The following is a 12,790-nucleotide window of genomic DNA, read 5'->3' as shown; positions in this document are numbered from 1 at the left end:
AGGAGTGCAATGGCGCGATCTCGGCTCACCGCAACCTCCGCCTCCTGGGTTCAGGCAATTCTCCTGCCTCAGCCTCCTGAGTAGCTGGGATTACAGGCACGCGCCACCATGCCCAGCTAATTTTTTGTAGTTTTAGTAGAGACGGGGTTTCACCGTGTTGACCAGGATGGTCTCGATCTCTTGACCTCGTGATCCACCCGCCTCGGCCTCCCAAAGTGCTGGGATTACAGGTGTGAGCCACCGCGCCCGGCCAAAGCTAATATTAACCGCAACAACAGATCACTTAATTTTTAAAACATACATAACCACACACATGCATATACTACTCACGCATAGAAATAGTTTTCTATTCTTGACCATTATTTATTCTAGTCTGTAAACTCTCTAAAGGTATGTATGCTGCATTTTTTCATATATATTACAGGGTCCAGAAAAATAAAAATTAAAAGGAAGGAAAATGTACTATGGTGTTTAATTTACAAACACTACAACATTAATTCTTGGCCAGGCATGGTGGCTCACACCTGTAATCCCAGCACTTTGGAAGGCCAAGGCAGGCAGATCACCAAAGGCCAGAAGTTTGAGACCAGCCAGGCTACCATGGTGAAACCCTGTTTCTACTAAAAGTACAAAAATTAGCTGGGCATGGTGGCATGCACCTGTAATCCCAGCTACCTAGGAGGCTGACGCAGGAGAATCACTGGAATCTAGAATCACTGGAATCTAGGAAGCAAAGGCTGTAGTGAGCTGAGATCAGGCCACTGTACGCCAGCACTCCAGCCTGGGCTACAGAGCAAGCCGGTATTCAAAATAAAAAAAAAAAGTGTGTGTGTGTGTATGTGTGTGTATATATATATATATATATATATATGTGTGTGTGTGTGTGTGTGTGTGTGTGTGTGTGTGTGTGTGTGTGTATATATATACATACATATATATATTTTTTTAATGCTTGAAGAAAATTTTAGTCAGGAGAATATATACTGCCCTACTCAGCAAATTTCCATTGCCTACTTGTGTGACTTATTATTTCCATAAATATTACATATGAATATGTTTATTAAGCAACTGCTTTTAGTAGATAAGGCAGTTTGATTTTTATTGCTTTGTTTCATTTATTTCATAATATTTAGTAGATCATAAAATCTCAATTTTTTCCAAAGTATTAAAAAATGCATTTATCTATTTACTTAAGAGGCTGCTATGTAAAACATCACTCTGATCTGAACGGTTCTCATAACTCCTAAAAAAAGTGAGCAATATAAATGAAAAATAGTTACCCTGCTGATAAGGTGCTGGTTCAAATGGTGGAGCCGCTCCTCGAGGATCCTGATAATAAACATCTGTCTGTTGTGCTGGATATAACTGCGAACCTCGAGGTACCATCTGAAGTGGTTTGGTGACAGGCATTGGAGGCAGATCTGTTGGCCCCCTTGGAGGTATAGGATGTGGATTCACAGGTAAGGCAGCAATACTCTTAGGGACAGATTCTAGCCTAAGGGAATAAGATTATGGAATTTGTTTAAGGACTTTAAAATTCTCATGTGCATAAACTGTTACAAGTAAAAATGATTGCCACAGTTTGGGAAACTCGATTATAATACTCATCACTTCTACAAAATTTGCAAATTTTTATCTTATTTCCCCTATGCTAATTATTTCTCTCTTTTTTCCCCCCCTTTTTGAGACAGACTCTTGCTCTGTCGCCCAAGATGGAGTGCAATGATGCAATCTCAGCTCACTAAAACCTCCATCTCCTGGGTTCAAGCAATTCTCATTCCTCAGCCTCCTGAGTAGCTGGGATTACAGGCATATGCCACCATGCCTGGCTAATTTTTGTATTTTTAGTAGAAATGGGTTTCACCATGTTGGCCAGGCTGGTCTCGAACTCCTGGCCTCAAGTGATTCATCCACCTTGGCCTCCCAAAGTGCTGGGATTACAGGTGTGAGCCACCACAGCTAGCCTAATCTAGTGCTAATTCTTTCTTAAAACACACTAGTATGAAAAATAGAAGTAAAATGCAACAAAATAAAGGCCAAAAAAAAAAAGTTTAAAAAAAAAATCCCAAAGATTAATTATTTTCTTTCTTCCTTTGACTTTATAAAAAATAAAATTTGAAGTAAGAGTTAGGAAAAATGACGTACAGGTCAGGAGGAGATCCAGGAGCACTACTGCTCAGATGATCTATTTTTCCTGGTTTCAGACTAGAATCATAGCTGGGGTCTGTCCCTCGTGGAATAAGCTGTGTTACTGTATTCCCTGCTGATACAATTCCATTTGGCAGAGCAGGCGGTTTTCTGTTAGGGAGATCCACTGCACCTTCATCTGGAAGGATAGTTGCTGAAGGCAGGCCCACCTCATTAAGTTGACCCAAAGAGGCACTCAAGGGTCTTCTCGGAACCAGGCGCTTGTTCATTTTGCGAAATCTATATAAAAAGCATAGGCACATATCAAAAAGCAAATATAAAAGCAAAACCAAGAACTAAAATGTACTTAAGAATATTATTTTCTAGAAATATTCTCTCCTGAAACATTAACTCTTATCAACCTGAGAACGCAGTGTATTTTCCATAAAATCTCAAGCGGCAAGACATATTGAATAAGTATAAAATTCCTCACTAAAATGTGTAACATAGGCCGAGTGCAATGGCTCACACCTGTAATCCCAGCACTTGGGGAGGTTGAGGCAGGAGGATCATGAGGTCAAGAGATTGAGACCATCCTGGCCAACATGGTGAAATCCCGCCTCTACTAAAAATACACAAATTGGGTGGGTGTGGTGGTGTGTGTCTGTTATCCCTGCCACTCAGGAGGCCGAGGCAGGAGAATTGCTTGAACCGGGAGGCAGAGGTTGAAGTGAGCCGAGGTCACTCCACTGCACTGTAGCCTGGAGGCAAAGTAAGAATATATCTCAAGAAAAAAAGTATAACATTTGTAACATTATAAATTATGCAATTAATATTTTTGCTATAATATACTTCTGTGGACACTTGCATTTCTAAAAGTTATTGGAGAAGCTAGTAGAAAAATCTTCAGAAGACAGTTTCTGAAATATTTTACTTTAACTCGCCCTCAAATGCCCTGGGTGTAGTACAATGAGCCAATGTTAAAAATTAAGAATAAAAGAAAAACAAAGCCAGTATGCACTGTGAAACATTTATCATTCACTCTGTTAAAAAATTTAAGCAGCTAGGCATGGTGGCTCACACCAGTAATCTCAGCACTCTGGGAGGCTGAGGCAGGCAAATCATTTGAGCTCAGGAGTTTGAGACCAGCCTGAGCAAGATGGTGAAACCCTACCTTTACCAAAAATATAAAAACTTATCCGGGTGTGGTGGTGCATGCCTGTGGTGCCAGCTACTGGGGAGGCTGAGGTGGGAGGATCACTTGAGCCCAGGAGGCAAAGGTGAGCCAAGACTGCACCAATGCACTCCAGCCTGAGCAGCACAGTGAGACCCTGTCTTAAAAAAAAAAAAATTTAATTTAGGCAATTAAGGATAGTGACTTTTATTAGAACTGCTTCAGAGATGCTGATGTTATGTGTGCCAATACAAAATTAAAGTTCTTTTAAAAGTAGGTTAATGGAAACAATACAGAATAATTTCCTAAGTTTAAATAGATGTGTGAAACAATAAGCACATCAATTCTGAAATCTAACCAAAGGAAAAAATATAAGCCAAGAGTCTAGGATCTTTGTTACTCAACAATGAAAGCAAGTCCAATTACAACTGCTAATGCATTTTTATTTTCAAATAAAACACCAGCGGGGTGTGGGGGCTCACACCTGTAATCCCAGCACTTTGGGAGGCCAAGGTGGGCAGATCCCTGAGATCAGGAGTTGAGACCAGCCTGACCAATATGGTAAAACCCCCATCTCTACTAAAAATACAAAAAATAGCCAGGCATGGCAGTGGGTGCCTACAGACCCAGCTACTCGAGAGGCTGAGACAGAAGATTTGCCTAAACCAAGGAGGCGGAGGTTGCAGTGAGCCAAGAGCGAGCCACCTACACTCCAGCCTAGGTGACAGAGTGACACTCTGTCTCAAAAAATATATATATATATGATTAAAAAATAAATAAATTAATTAATTAAAAAAATAAAAATAAAACCCCATCAGAGTAATGCTGTTTTTCCACATTTCCCACAACTGACAAATTTTTGGTGGTGGTGGTCGGTAGGGAAGAAAACTACCCTTCAGGGATAATTATTTTTGAGAGTTTGGTATATCATTATGGAACACTGTTCTTTTATACATTAGCTTTATATTCATATAAGATGATTATTTGCAAAAGTACAGTCATATATTACTGCTTAGTAATTTTTTCCTCCACTTATACTCTTGGAAATTCCTTTATGTCAGTTCATTTCAGGCTGGTTTTTTCTTTTCTTTTTTCGCTATTAAAATAATGTGCTGGGTGCAATGGCTCACACCTGTAATCCCAGCACTTTGGGAGGCTGAGGCGGGTGGATCACTTGAGCTTAGGAATTCGAGACCAGAATGAGAAACATGGCAAAACTCTGTCTCTATCAGAAATACAAAAATTAGCGGGGTGTGGTGGCATGCATCTGTGGTCTCAGCTACTCGGGAGGCTGAGGTGAGAGGATCACTGCAGCCCAGAAGTTAAGGCTTCAGTGAGCCATGATCGCATCACTGCACTCCAGCCTGGGTGACAGAGTGAAACCCTGTCTCAAAAAAACAAATGAGTAAAAAAGTAACAGAGAATTATGAACATGTTCTTGCACCCTGTGTGAATAACCAATAAAGGCAGAATGAGGTCAAAGAACATTCAAATTAGATAGAATTTTTTTTTTTTTTTCCTTTTTCTTTGGGATGGAGTTTCGCTCTTGTTACCCAGGCTGGAGTGCAATGGCGCGATCTCGGCTCACCGCAACCTCCGCCTCCTGGGTTCAGGCAATTCTCCTGCCTCAGCCTCCTGAGTAGCTGGGATTACAGGCACGCGCCACCATGCCCAGCTAATTTTTTGTATTTTTAGTAGAGACGGGGTTTCACCGTGTTGACCAGGATGGTCTCGATCTCTTGACCTCGTGATCCACCCGCCTCGGCCTCCCAAAGTGCTGGGATTACAGGCTTGAGCCACCGCGCCCGGCTATCTTCGTTAAACTTAATGGCAATGTTACATCGGATTTATAAACAAATTAAGAGTTTGTATGTGGGTGTGGTGGCTTCTGCCTGTAATCCTAGCACTTTAGGAGGCCAAGGCAGGAGGCTCCCTTGAGCCGAGGAGTTTGAGGCCACAAGTATTTCAAATTTTGTATTTTTCTTGGATTTTGGGATATTTGCATATGCATAAGGAGATGTCTTGGGGATGGGACACAAATATATAACAGGAAATTTATTTATGTTTCATATATATCTTTTACACATAGTCTGAAAGTAATTTTATACACTATTTTAAATAATTTTGTTCATGAAGTTTTGACTGCTATCTGTCACAAAGTCAGGTGTGGAATTTTCGACTTGTGGTCTCAAGTCAGCTTTCAAGCACTTTTGGATTTTGGAGCATTTCAGAATTTCAGAAGTGGAATGCTCAAGCTGTGTTACATACTAAAACTTTCCCATTTGTTGAAGATAAAACACCTACTCTTTCTGTATTTCTCTATGTCAGCAAATTATTCTACTTAGATCTTATTCCGAAGTCTCCTGACTTTCACACTTACTTTTCCAGTTCCTCCTGTGAGTGTGCAAACGTACAGCTGGCCCCACGAGGGCATCCTCCTCTCTGCTTCATATCTCGACACATGTATGTTTTGTATTTGCTATGCTGTGGAGGCTAAAACCAAAATCAAAACATTAGATATGTAATAACCCCTCACAAAAAACATAAATTTTGTGTTGTCATTTTAAGATCTTGAGAATTTAAAGAAGTAATTCACACGCTTATTTAGATAACCAAGAGCCAAAGTGCTGGAAAGGCTGAAGCCTCAGAGAGTTCAAATATATATAAAGCAAAAACAAAGAAGGTAGTCCTAGTTTTTCTGATATGTTGATATTAATTCTCAAACGTTTAAGTAGCATTATGTAAATTCTTGAATAAATCTCATGGGCATTCTTTGTTTTATACGGAAAAAAAAACTCATGAGGGCACTATGATCTCATTTCCACATTTTTTTTTGAGACTGAGTTGCTCAGGCTGGAGTGCAGTGGTGTGATTTTGGTTCATTGCAACCTCCGCCTCCCAGGCTCATGCAATTCTCCTGCCTCAGCCTCCCGAGTAGCTGGGATTCCAGGTGTCCACCACTGTGCCCAGCTGATTTTTGTTTTTTAGTAGAGATACGGTTTTACCATGTTGGCCAGGCTGGTCTTGAATTCCTGGCCTCAAGTGATCCACCTACCTCGGCCTCCCAAAGTGCTGGGATGACAGGCATGAGCCACCACGCCTGGCCCATTTCCACATTTTATAATGAAAAAAACAAACCACTGTAGTTTAAGACTTTCAAACATAAATTATCCTCCACAATACAATGTTCAATACAGCTATATGTATGTCTCCTTACAACACACCACAAAAACTACAAAAGGCCCTATTATCAAACAATACTCTGTAACCAAATATTCTGTAACTAAGTCTTGAATAATATACCAAGGACTTAAAATATCTCCAAAAGTACAAATAAGACTTACTATTTACAACTCGAGGATAAGGCAAGAAGATGGAATTGAAAGTTAATGAAATATGAGACACAACACTAAACTGGACAAAATTTAGTTTGTTTTATCACCATATGGCAAACTTTAAAGGTTAGTCTTGTTACTTTTGTTATTTTCTTCAAGATGTCTACTGAAACAGAGAGTTAAAAATTCTGGGTTCTCCTTTCTTTTATGCCTAATCATAAAGCTCTGACCTGTGTTTAGATAGGTTAGGAAAATCATACCCAGATTACTCTACTTAGCAGGACACTTTTTCTTTCCTCAAGCAAAAAGGAATACTGAAAAATCTATTAATATTTACCTGAGACAGGTAAATTAAGAGTTTTAAGTTCACAGGCTTACTACTGCAAAATAAAAGATCTAATAATCCTAATATAAATCCTAAGGGCAAAATAAAATTACTGGGAATAAAATGTAAAACTCTAGCTATGTTATTATATTCTACTGCTGTATTTCATTTAAAAACTTTGAGGAAACTTTGGCCCACTGGCATAAGAGACATTATGAATGAAAAAAATCTTAAGGTATTAATATAAGAATATCTATAGAAACTTGAATAGTATTGGAAAGATACAGTATCAGCACTAAAAAGTGACACATCGTCAAACCAAAATGTAAAACAAACTAATGAGAATAATAATCTTACATAAATGGAACAAACTTCAGCACTCAAACTATTTTCTCCACCAAATGTTGCCATATCCAATGTGAAGACTGACTCTAGCACAACATCAGATCAATAAGGATTATTTAATGTCAATTTTATCAGATAAAATCACCAGGCCAATGCAGTAAACTGTTAACCATGCCAAGGTAATTTATAGTTTCTACAGTCAGAGTCTCAAAATATTCATGTACTCTTTCTGGCTTTGTATCTGTAGGTATACCCACAGCGGTTTACCTATAATTTTAAGGCACACTCATGGTAGGTTAACTCTAAGTTTTAAACAGCTTCCTTACCTGCTGCTGATCTGCTCCTTTTTTGCTGTGGTTCTGGATATAATCAACCAGCCCATGTACCACTGTACGCACAGCAACCAGCCCATTTTCCAGCTGTTCCCACGTAGGAGGTGGAGCATCTATACAACCAATAATAATGTTTTAAACTCTAAGTTACTCAATATTTTTCCCAATATCAAATTAATAAAAGAGTTAGTGGATAACATTTCAGTGAAACCAAGTTAAGCTTTACACCTTAGCGTTTTAGGTGACAGCTTATTCACCTAACCATCATTTCCCAGTTTTAAAATGTTGGCATCTAACCAATTTAGAACATTGCTCAGACCATCACTGTGTGGACCAAACAAAACTGAGGACTGCCTGTAGTTAGTCAATTCGCATGTTTATTTTGAAGGTTTATATAAATCAAGTTTTGGTAAACAAAAAGCTTAAAACGTTTAATAGAGGAGCTATTATATAAAGCAACTCTGCTACATGTCTTCATTTAGTAGATATGTGCTCAGTGCCAGCACTACGTTTCCTAAAGAAAAAATTATCTGTAAGGCTAAATATAAAATATTCTTTAAAAGGAACATATAAAATGAAATAAAAAGAGAGAAGTAGAGATAACTTCCTGTACAGACACCCTGGAAGAATTCTAGGTGATGGCATTTGAACTGGGCTTTGAAGGACACATAGAATCTGAAAAGGAAAAAAGGTGAAGAGAACAACTATTCAAAAAAGTAGTTTTTGGAACATTTACTAAATCTGAGTTATTGTTTTAGTGGTTGAGGAAGCAATAGCAATTAAAACAAAAATCTCCATTATATTCAAGGAGAAGAGCCAGAGAATAACCAAGACAAATAAGTGAAATACAGAGTAGTATTTAGATAATGATGACTTGAAAAAGTGAGCTAAGAAGAGAAGTGGGGCCAACGTGTAAAATTTTAGAGCAAGACCAGGAAAGTCCTCCTTGAGAAGGTTACATTCGATTAAAGACCTGAAAGAAGGGTTTAAGAGTGCCTACTGGAGATATTAGGGGAAAAACATCCAAGTTAGAGGGAAGAATAAGTGCAAAGTCCTTGATGTGGGAAGTGTGCCTGGCATGTTGTGTGGAGGTGGAACCAGAGAGGAGGGAATTAAATGAAAATAGAGTAGGAAATGAGGCTGGAGAGAGGTAATGGAAGACCAGACCACATGAGGCCCTGTAGATCACAGGAAAGATTTTGGCTTTTACTCTGAGTGCTAGAAAGCCACTGGAGAATTTATGAGGGGAGGTGATAGGATTACTCTGGCTCTTGGTAAAATCAGACAGACAATAGGAGGCTATTCCATAATCCACAGAGAGATGGGGATGGTAGCAGGGAAGGCAGATGGATTCTGGATGGATTTTAAAGGTAAGGCCTACAGAATTTGCTAATGGATCAGATATATATTATGAGAAAAAAGAAGAGTTGAGGTTTTTGGACTAAGCAACAGGAAGGATAGAGATGCCACAAACAGGATGACAGGGAAGAGATCATTTCTGGATAGATTCAGTTTGAAATGCTTATCAGATATTGAAGTAGAGATGATGGATGTTGAGAAAGTTTTATGAACAAATTCAGGAAAAAGGAATGTGCTGGATATATATTTCAAACTCCAAAAACCTATCAATTGTAACACATATTTTATGTGCCACGAAAGAAAAAAAAAGATTGTTAATTACGTCTTTGTACAAATGCTTTCCAATTTCAGAAATGCTAAGATCTGAAATAATTATAAACCTCAGAACTGATAAAATACAGTAAATTTGTGAGTCACATAAATTATATTTGAAAATATGAGACAGATAAGATTATCTAGGAAATAGGGACACACAGAAAACAGAAACGGTATAGGATTAGACTCTGAGAACACTCCAAAGATGATAAGATATGGAGATGAGGAGAAAGCAGAGGATGCTGACAAGGAGTATCCAGTAAAGTAAGAAGGGAATTAGTAGCCTAGAAACCAAGAAAAAAGCATTTCAAGGAGGATAGAGTGAAGAACAACGTTGGCCAGGCATGGTGGCTCACACTTGTAATCCTAGCACTTTGGCAGGCGGATAACCTGAGGTCAGGAGTTCAAGACCAGCCTGGCCAACTTGGTGAAACCCCATTTCTGCTAAAAATACAAAAATTAGCTGGGCATGGTAGTACATGCCTGTAATCCTAGCTCCTCGGGACAAAAATTACTTGAAGCTGGGAAGCAGAGGTCGCAGTGAGCTGAGATCGTGCCACTGGACTCCAGCCTGGGGGACAGAGTAAAACTCTGTCTCAGAAAAAGAACAATGTTAAATGCTGCCAAATCAAGTACATTAAGAACTGAGAACTGACCTTTGGAATTAGCTACATGGAAGTAATTTATGACCTTGATGAAATAAGTTTGCATAGAGCAGTGGAGATAAATGTCTGACTGGAGCTGAGTTCAAGAGAGTGCCATATAAAGAAATGAAGTAGGCCGGGCACGGTGGCTCACGCCTGTAATCCCAGCACTTTGGGAGGCCGAGGCGGGTGGATCGCGAGGTCAAGAGATCGAGACCATCCTGGTCAACATGGTGAAACCCCGTCTCTAATAAAAATACAAAAAAAAAATTAGCTGGGCATGGTGGCGTGTGCCTGTAATCCCAGCTACTCAGGAGGCTGAGGCAGGAGAATTGCCTGAACCCAGGACGCGGAGGTTGCGGTGAGCCGAGATCGCGCCATTGCACTCCAGCCTGGGTAACAAGAGCGAAACTCCGTCTCAAAAAAAAAAAAAAAAAGGAAATGAAGTAGGAGGTAGATGAGAAATGGGGTCAAAAACGGATTAGGAGCTTGTGGAAGTACTCTTTTGACTGCTCAGGATGATCGAAGCACAGCAGTCGGGGGAAAAAATCACTATATATTCAAGTAACATTGATCTGGTTTATGAAGCAATTTTGGGAGCAAATCTATAAAAGCAGGCTAATAAAAAACTAAGAGCGCTCTGAATGCATAGTGAAGAGTGTCAAACCTTATTCTATAAGCAATTCTATAAACACTGAATATTTACGAGTGTGGAAGCAAGATCAGGAACGTGATTTATTTTACAGCAGTAAGTAGACTGGATTGCAGGGACTCATAGAGGAACTTGGAAGACATTCAGTTTCAGGGAAAGGGAATGAGGCTCTCAAAGGAAGTAATTATAAGCATGGCATATAGGGACATTGTGAAAGAAGAACAGATAAATCCTATTATATGAAACGGTATGTAGAGCAAGTGAAAGGAAAAGATGAGGCAAGACAAAATTAGGTTTTAAACTTGCATACTCAGATAATGAGGTCATTATCAGAGACAGGAAACATTAGAGGAAGAGCAGGTATCAGTTAATGATGAGCTTGCTTCAAAGCACTCAAAGAATCTCAGTAAGCATTGGGAGATGTATCTGGAGCGATACAGAGATAACAGTGATAGAGATATTTAGCAGGCTGTATTCAATGCAAAGGTAATATCTGATACTAAGAATGAATAACCACCATCAGAGGACACAGAGAAGGCAAAATTCTAAGAGCATAACCTGGCTACTCTTTAGCGGGGAAGAAGGCAAAGCCTGGTACAAACAACACAGAAGTAGCATTCAGGTCAGAAGAGAACTATGAGATCACAGAAAGTTATCAAAAAAGTGCTCAACAACATTATCAAATGCTGAAAACAAATGAGAGTGATTTAAAGACTAAGAAAAAGCTTTTGGAATCAGAAACTGGGAATCTACTAGCAAATATTAAGATAGCTTCATATCAGTAGTAGGCATAAACACAGAAAAGCTAAGATATCTTAGATTTAAGTATAAAGTGAAAAATGAAGGTTGGGTATATTTTCAGGTTAAGAAGGAGCAGAAAAAGCCTGAATAAGTAAAGATATACAAGAGAGGATACTTCAAAGAACAAAATATCATGGAGAGGGCAAAAACAGGATCAAGGAAATGCAACTAAGGTTATATAACGGAGAAAAAAAATGAGAAAAACGAGATTTGGCAGAGGTAAGAATGGTAAAATACAACACAATTTTGTGATGGGAGAAAGAAGAAACATAAAGGGGCCCAGAGAGATCTACTGTCCCGATGAAATGAGCAACAGTGTAAAAAGCATTAAATAAATAATTAAAGTGAACTAGGCTGGGCACGGTGGCTCATGCCTATAATCCCAGCACTTTTGGGGGCTGAGGTGGGTGGATCACCTGAAGTCAGGAGTTTGAGACCAGCCTGACTAACATGGAGAAATCCTGCCTCTACTAAAAATACAAAATTAGCTTCCAATGCAAGACCCCCAAAATAAAAATAAAAATTAAAATTAATACAAAATTAGCTGGGCATGGTGGCACATCCCTGTAATCCCAGCTATTTGGGAGACTGAAGCAGGAGAATCACTTGAACCTGGGAGGCGGAGGTTGTGGCGAGCTGAGATAGCGCCATTGCACTCCAGCCTGGGCAACAAGAGTGAAATTCTGTCTCAAAAAATTAAATTAAATTAAAAAAAAATAATAAAGTGAACTAACCTGAGATAAAGTGGAACAAGATTTAAAATGGAAATTTAAAATACTGTAAAAAAGATCTGGAGTAACTACTTTGGGAAACCCTAGAGGAATAACAAAAGATAATTAAAGAATCATTGCGCAGCACTAAAGGCACATATAAGATAGTCCATTAATTTCCTGTGGGTTTACCTGGACTAGGGTCAATGTTTGCTAACAGCTCCAAATGGGGTCTTAGTCGGTTCAAGTTTGCTGGGTCTCCAGTCCGCTGGAGAGCAATTGTTAGTTCCTGAACACTCTGTGCAAAAGAGGCTGGTGTCTGCAACTTAAAAAAGATAAATGTTAACTTTCCCAAAGGCCAGATAATCGTTTAAAGATAATTTATCTCACAATCATTTTTGCGATTTATTAAATTTAATTTTCATCTTCCCATACACCCTACACTTTGGCCAGACTAGATTACTTGCTATCCAAATAAATTCTGTGCTTCTCTGCATCCACAGCCTGGCACATTGTATACTGTACTGCTTCTGCTGTCACATTCTTCAAATGTGAGCCCTCTCTCAATTCAGCCTCCCATCAATTAGATATTTTAATGAGTCATCTTTGTGAAATGTTAATTCATGTTTCTCTCTCCATTAATTAACTAGAATTAGTGCTTTTTCTCATCA

The 12,790-nt window shown here is 39.0% G+C and overlaps 1 protein-coding gene across 2 annotated transcripts in view; it reads right to left on the bottom strand.

The window, feature by feature from the left end:
• Window positions 1–12,790, bottom strand: part of RC3H1 (ring finger and CCCH-type domains 1) — an 86,505-nt gene that overhangs the window by 29,582 nt on the left and 44,133 nt on the right. For both annotated transcript variants that reach the window (XM_032291337.1, XM_032291338.1), the window contains exons 7-11: window positions 12,312–12,444; window positions 7,633–7,751; window positions 5,682–5,794; window positions 2,146–2,427; window positions 1,281–1,495 (exon numbers count right to left, since the gene is read on the bottom strand). In XM_032291337.1, the coding sequence (XP_032147228.1) occupies window positions 1,281–1,495; window positions 2,146–2,427; window positions 5,682–5,794; window positions 7,633–7,751; window positions 12,312–12,444 (862 nt within the window). The remainder of the gene's footprint in view (window positions 1–1,280; window positions 1,496–2,145; window positions 2,428–5,681; window positions 5,795–7,632; window positions 7,752–12,311; window positions 12,445–12,790) is intronic.

This window comes from Sapajus apella, unplaced genomic scaffold, assembly GCF_009761245.1.
Source record: "Sapajus apella isolate SASKATOON/1434 unplaced genomic scaffold, GSC_monkey_1.0 scaffold25, whole genome shotgun sequence".
Taxonomy (NCBI): domain Eukaryota; kingdom Metazoa; phylum Chordata; class Mammalia; order Primates; family Cebidae; genus Sapajus; species Sapajus apella.
The sequence above is the reverse complement of the archived record's forward strand: the minus strand, read 5'-3'. Positions and strand labels throughout refer to the sequence as shown.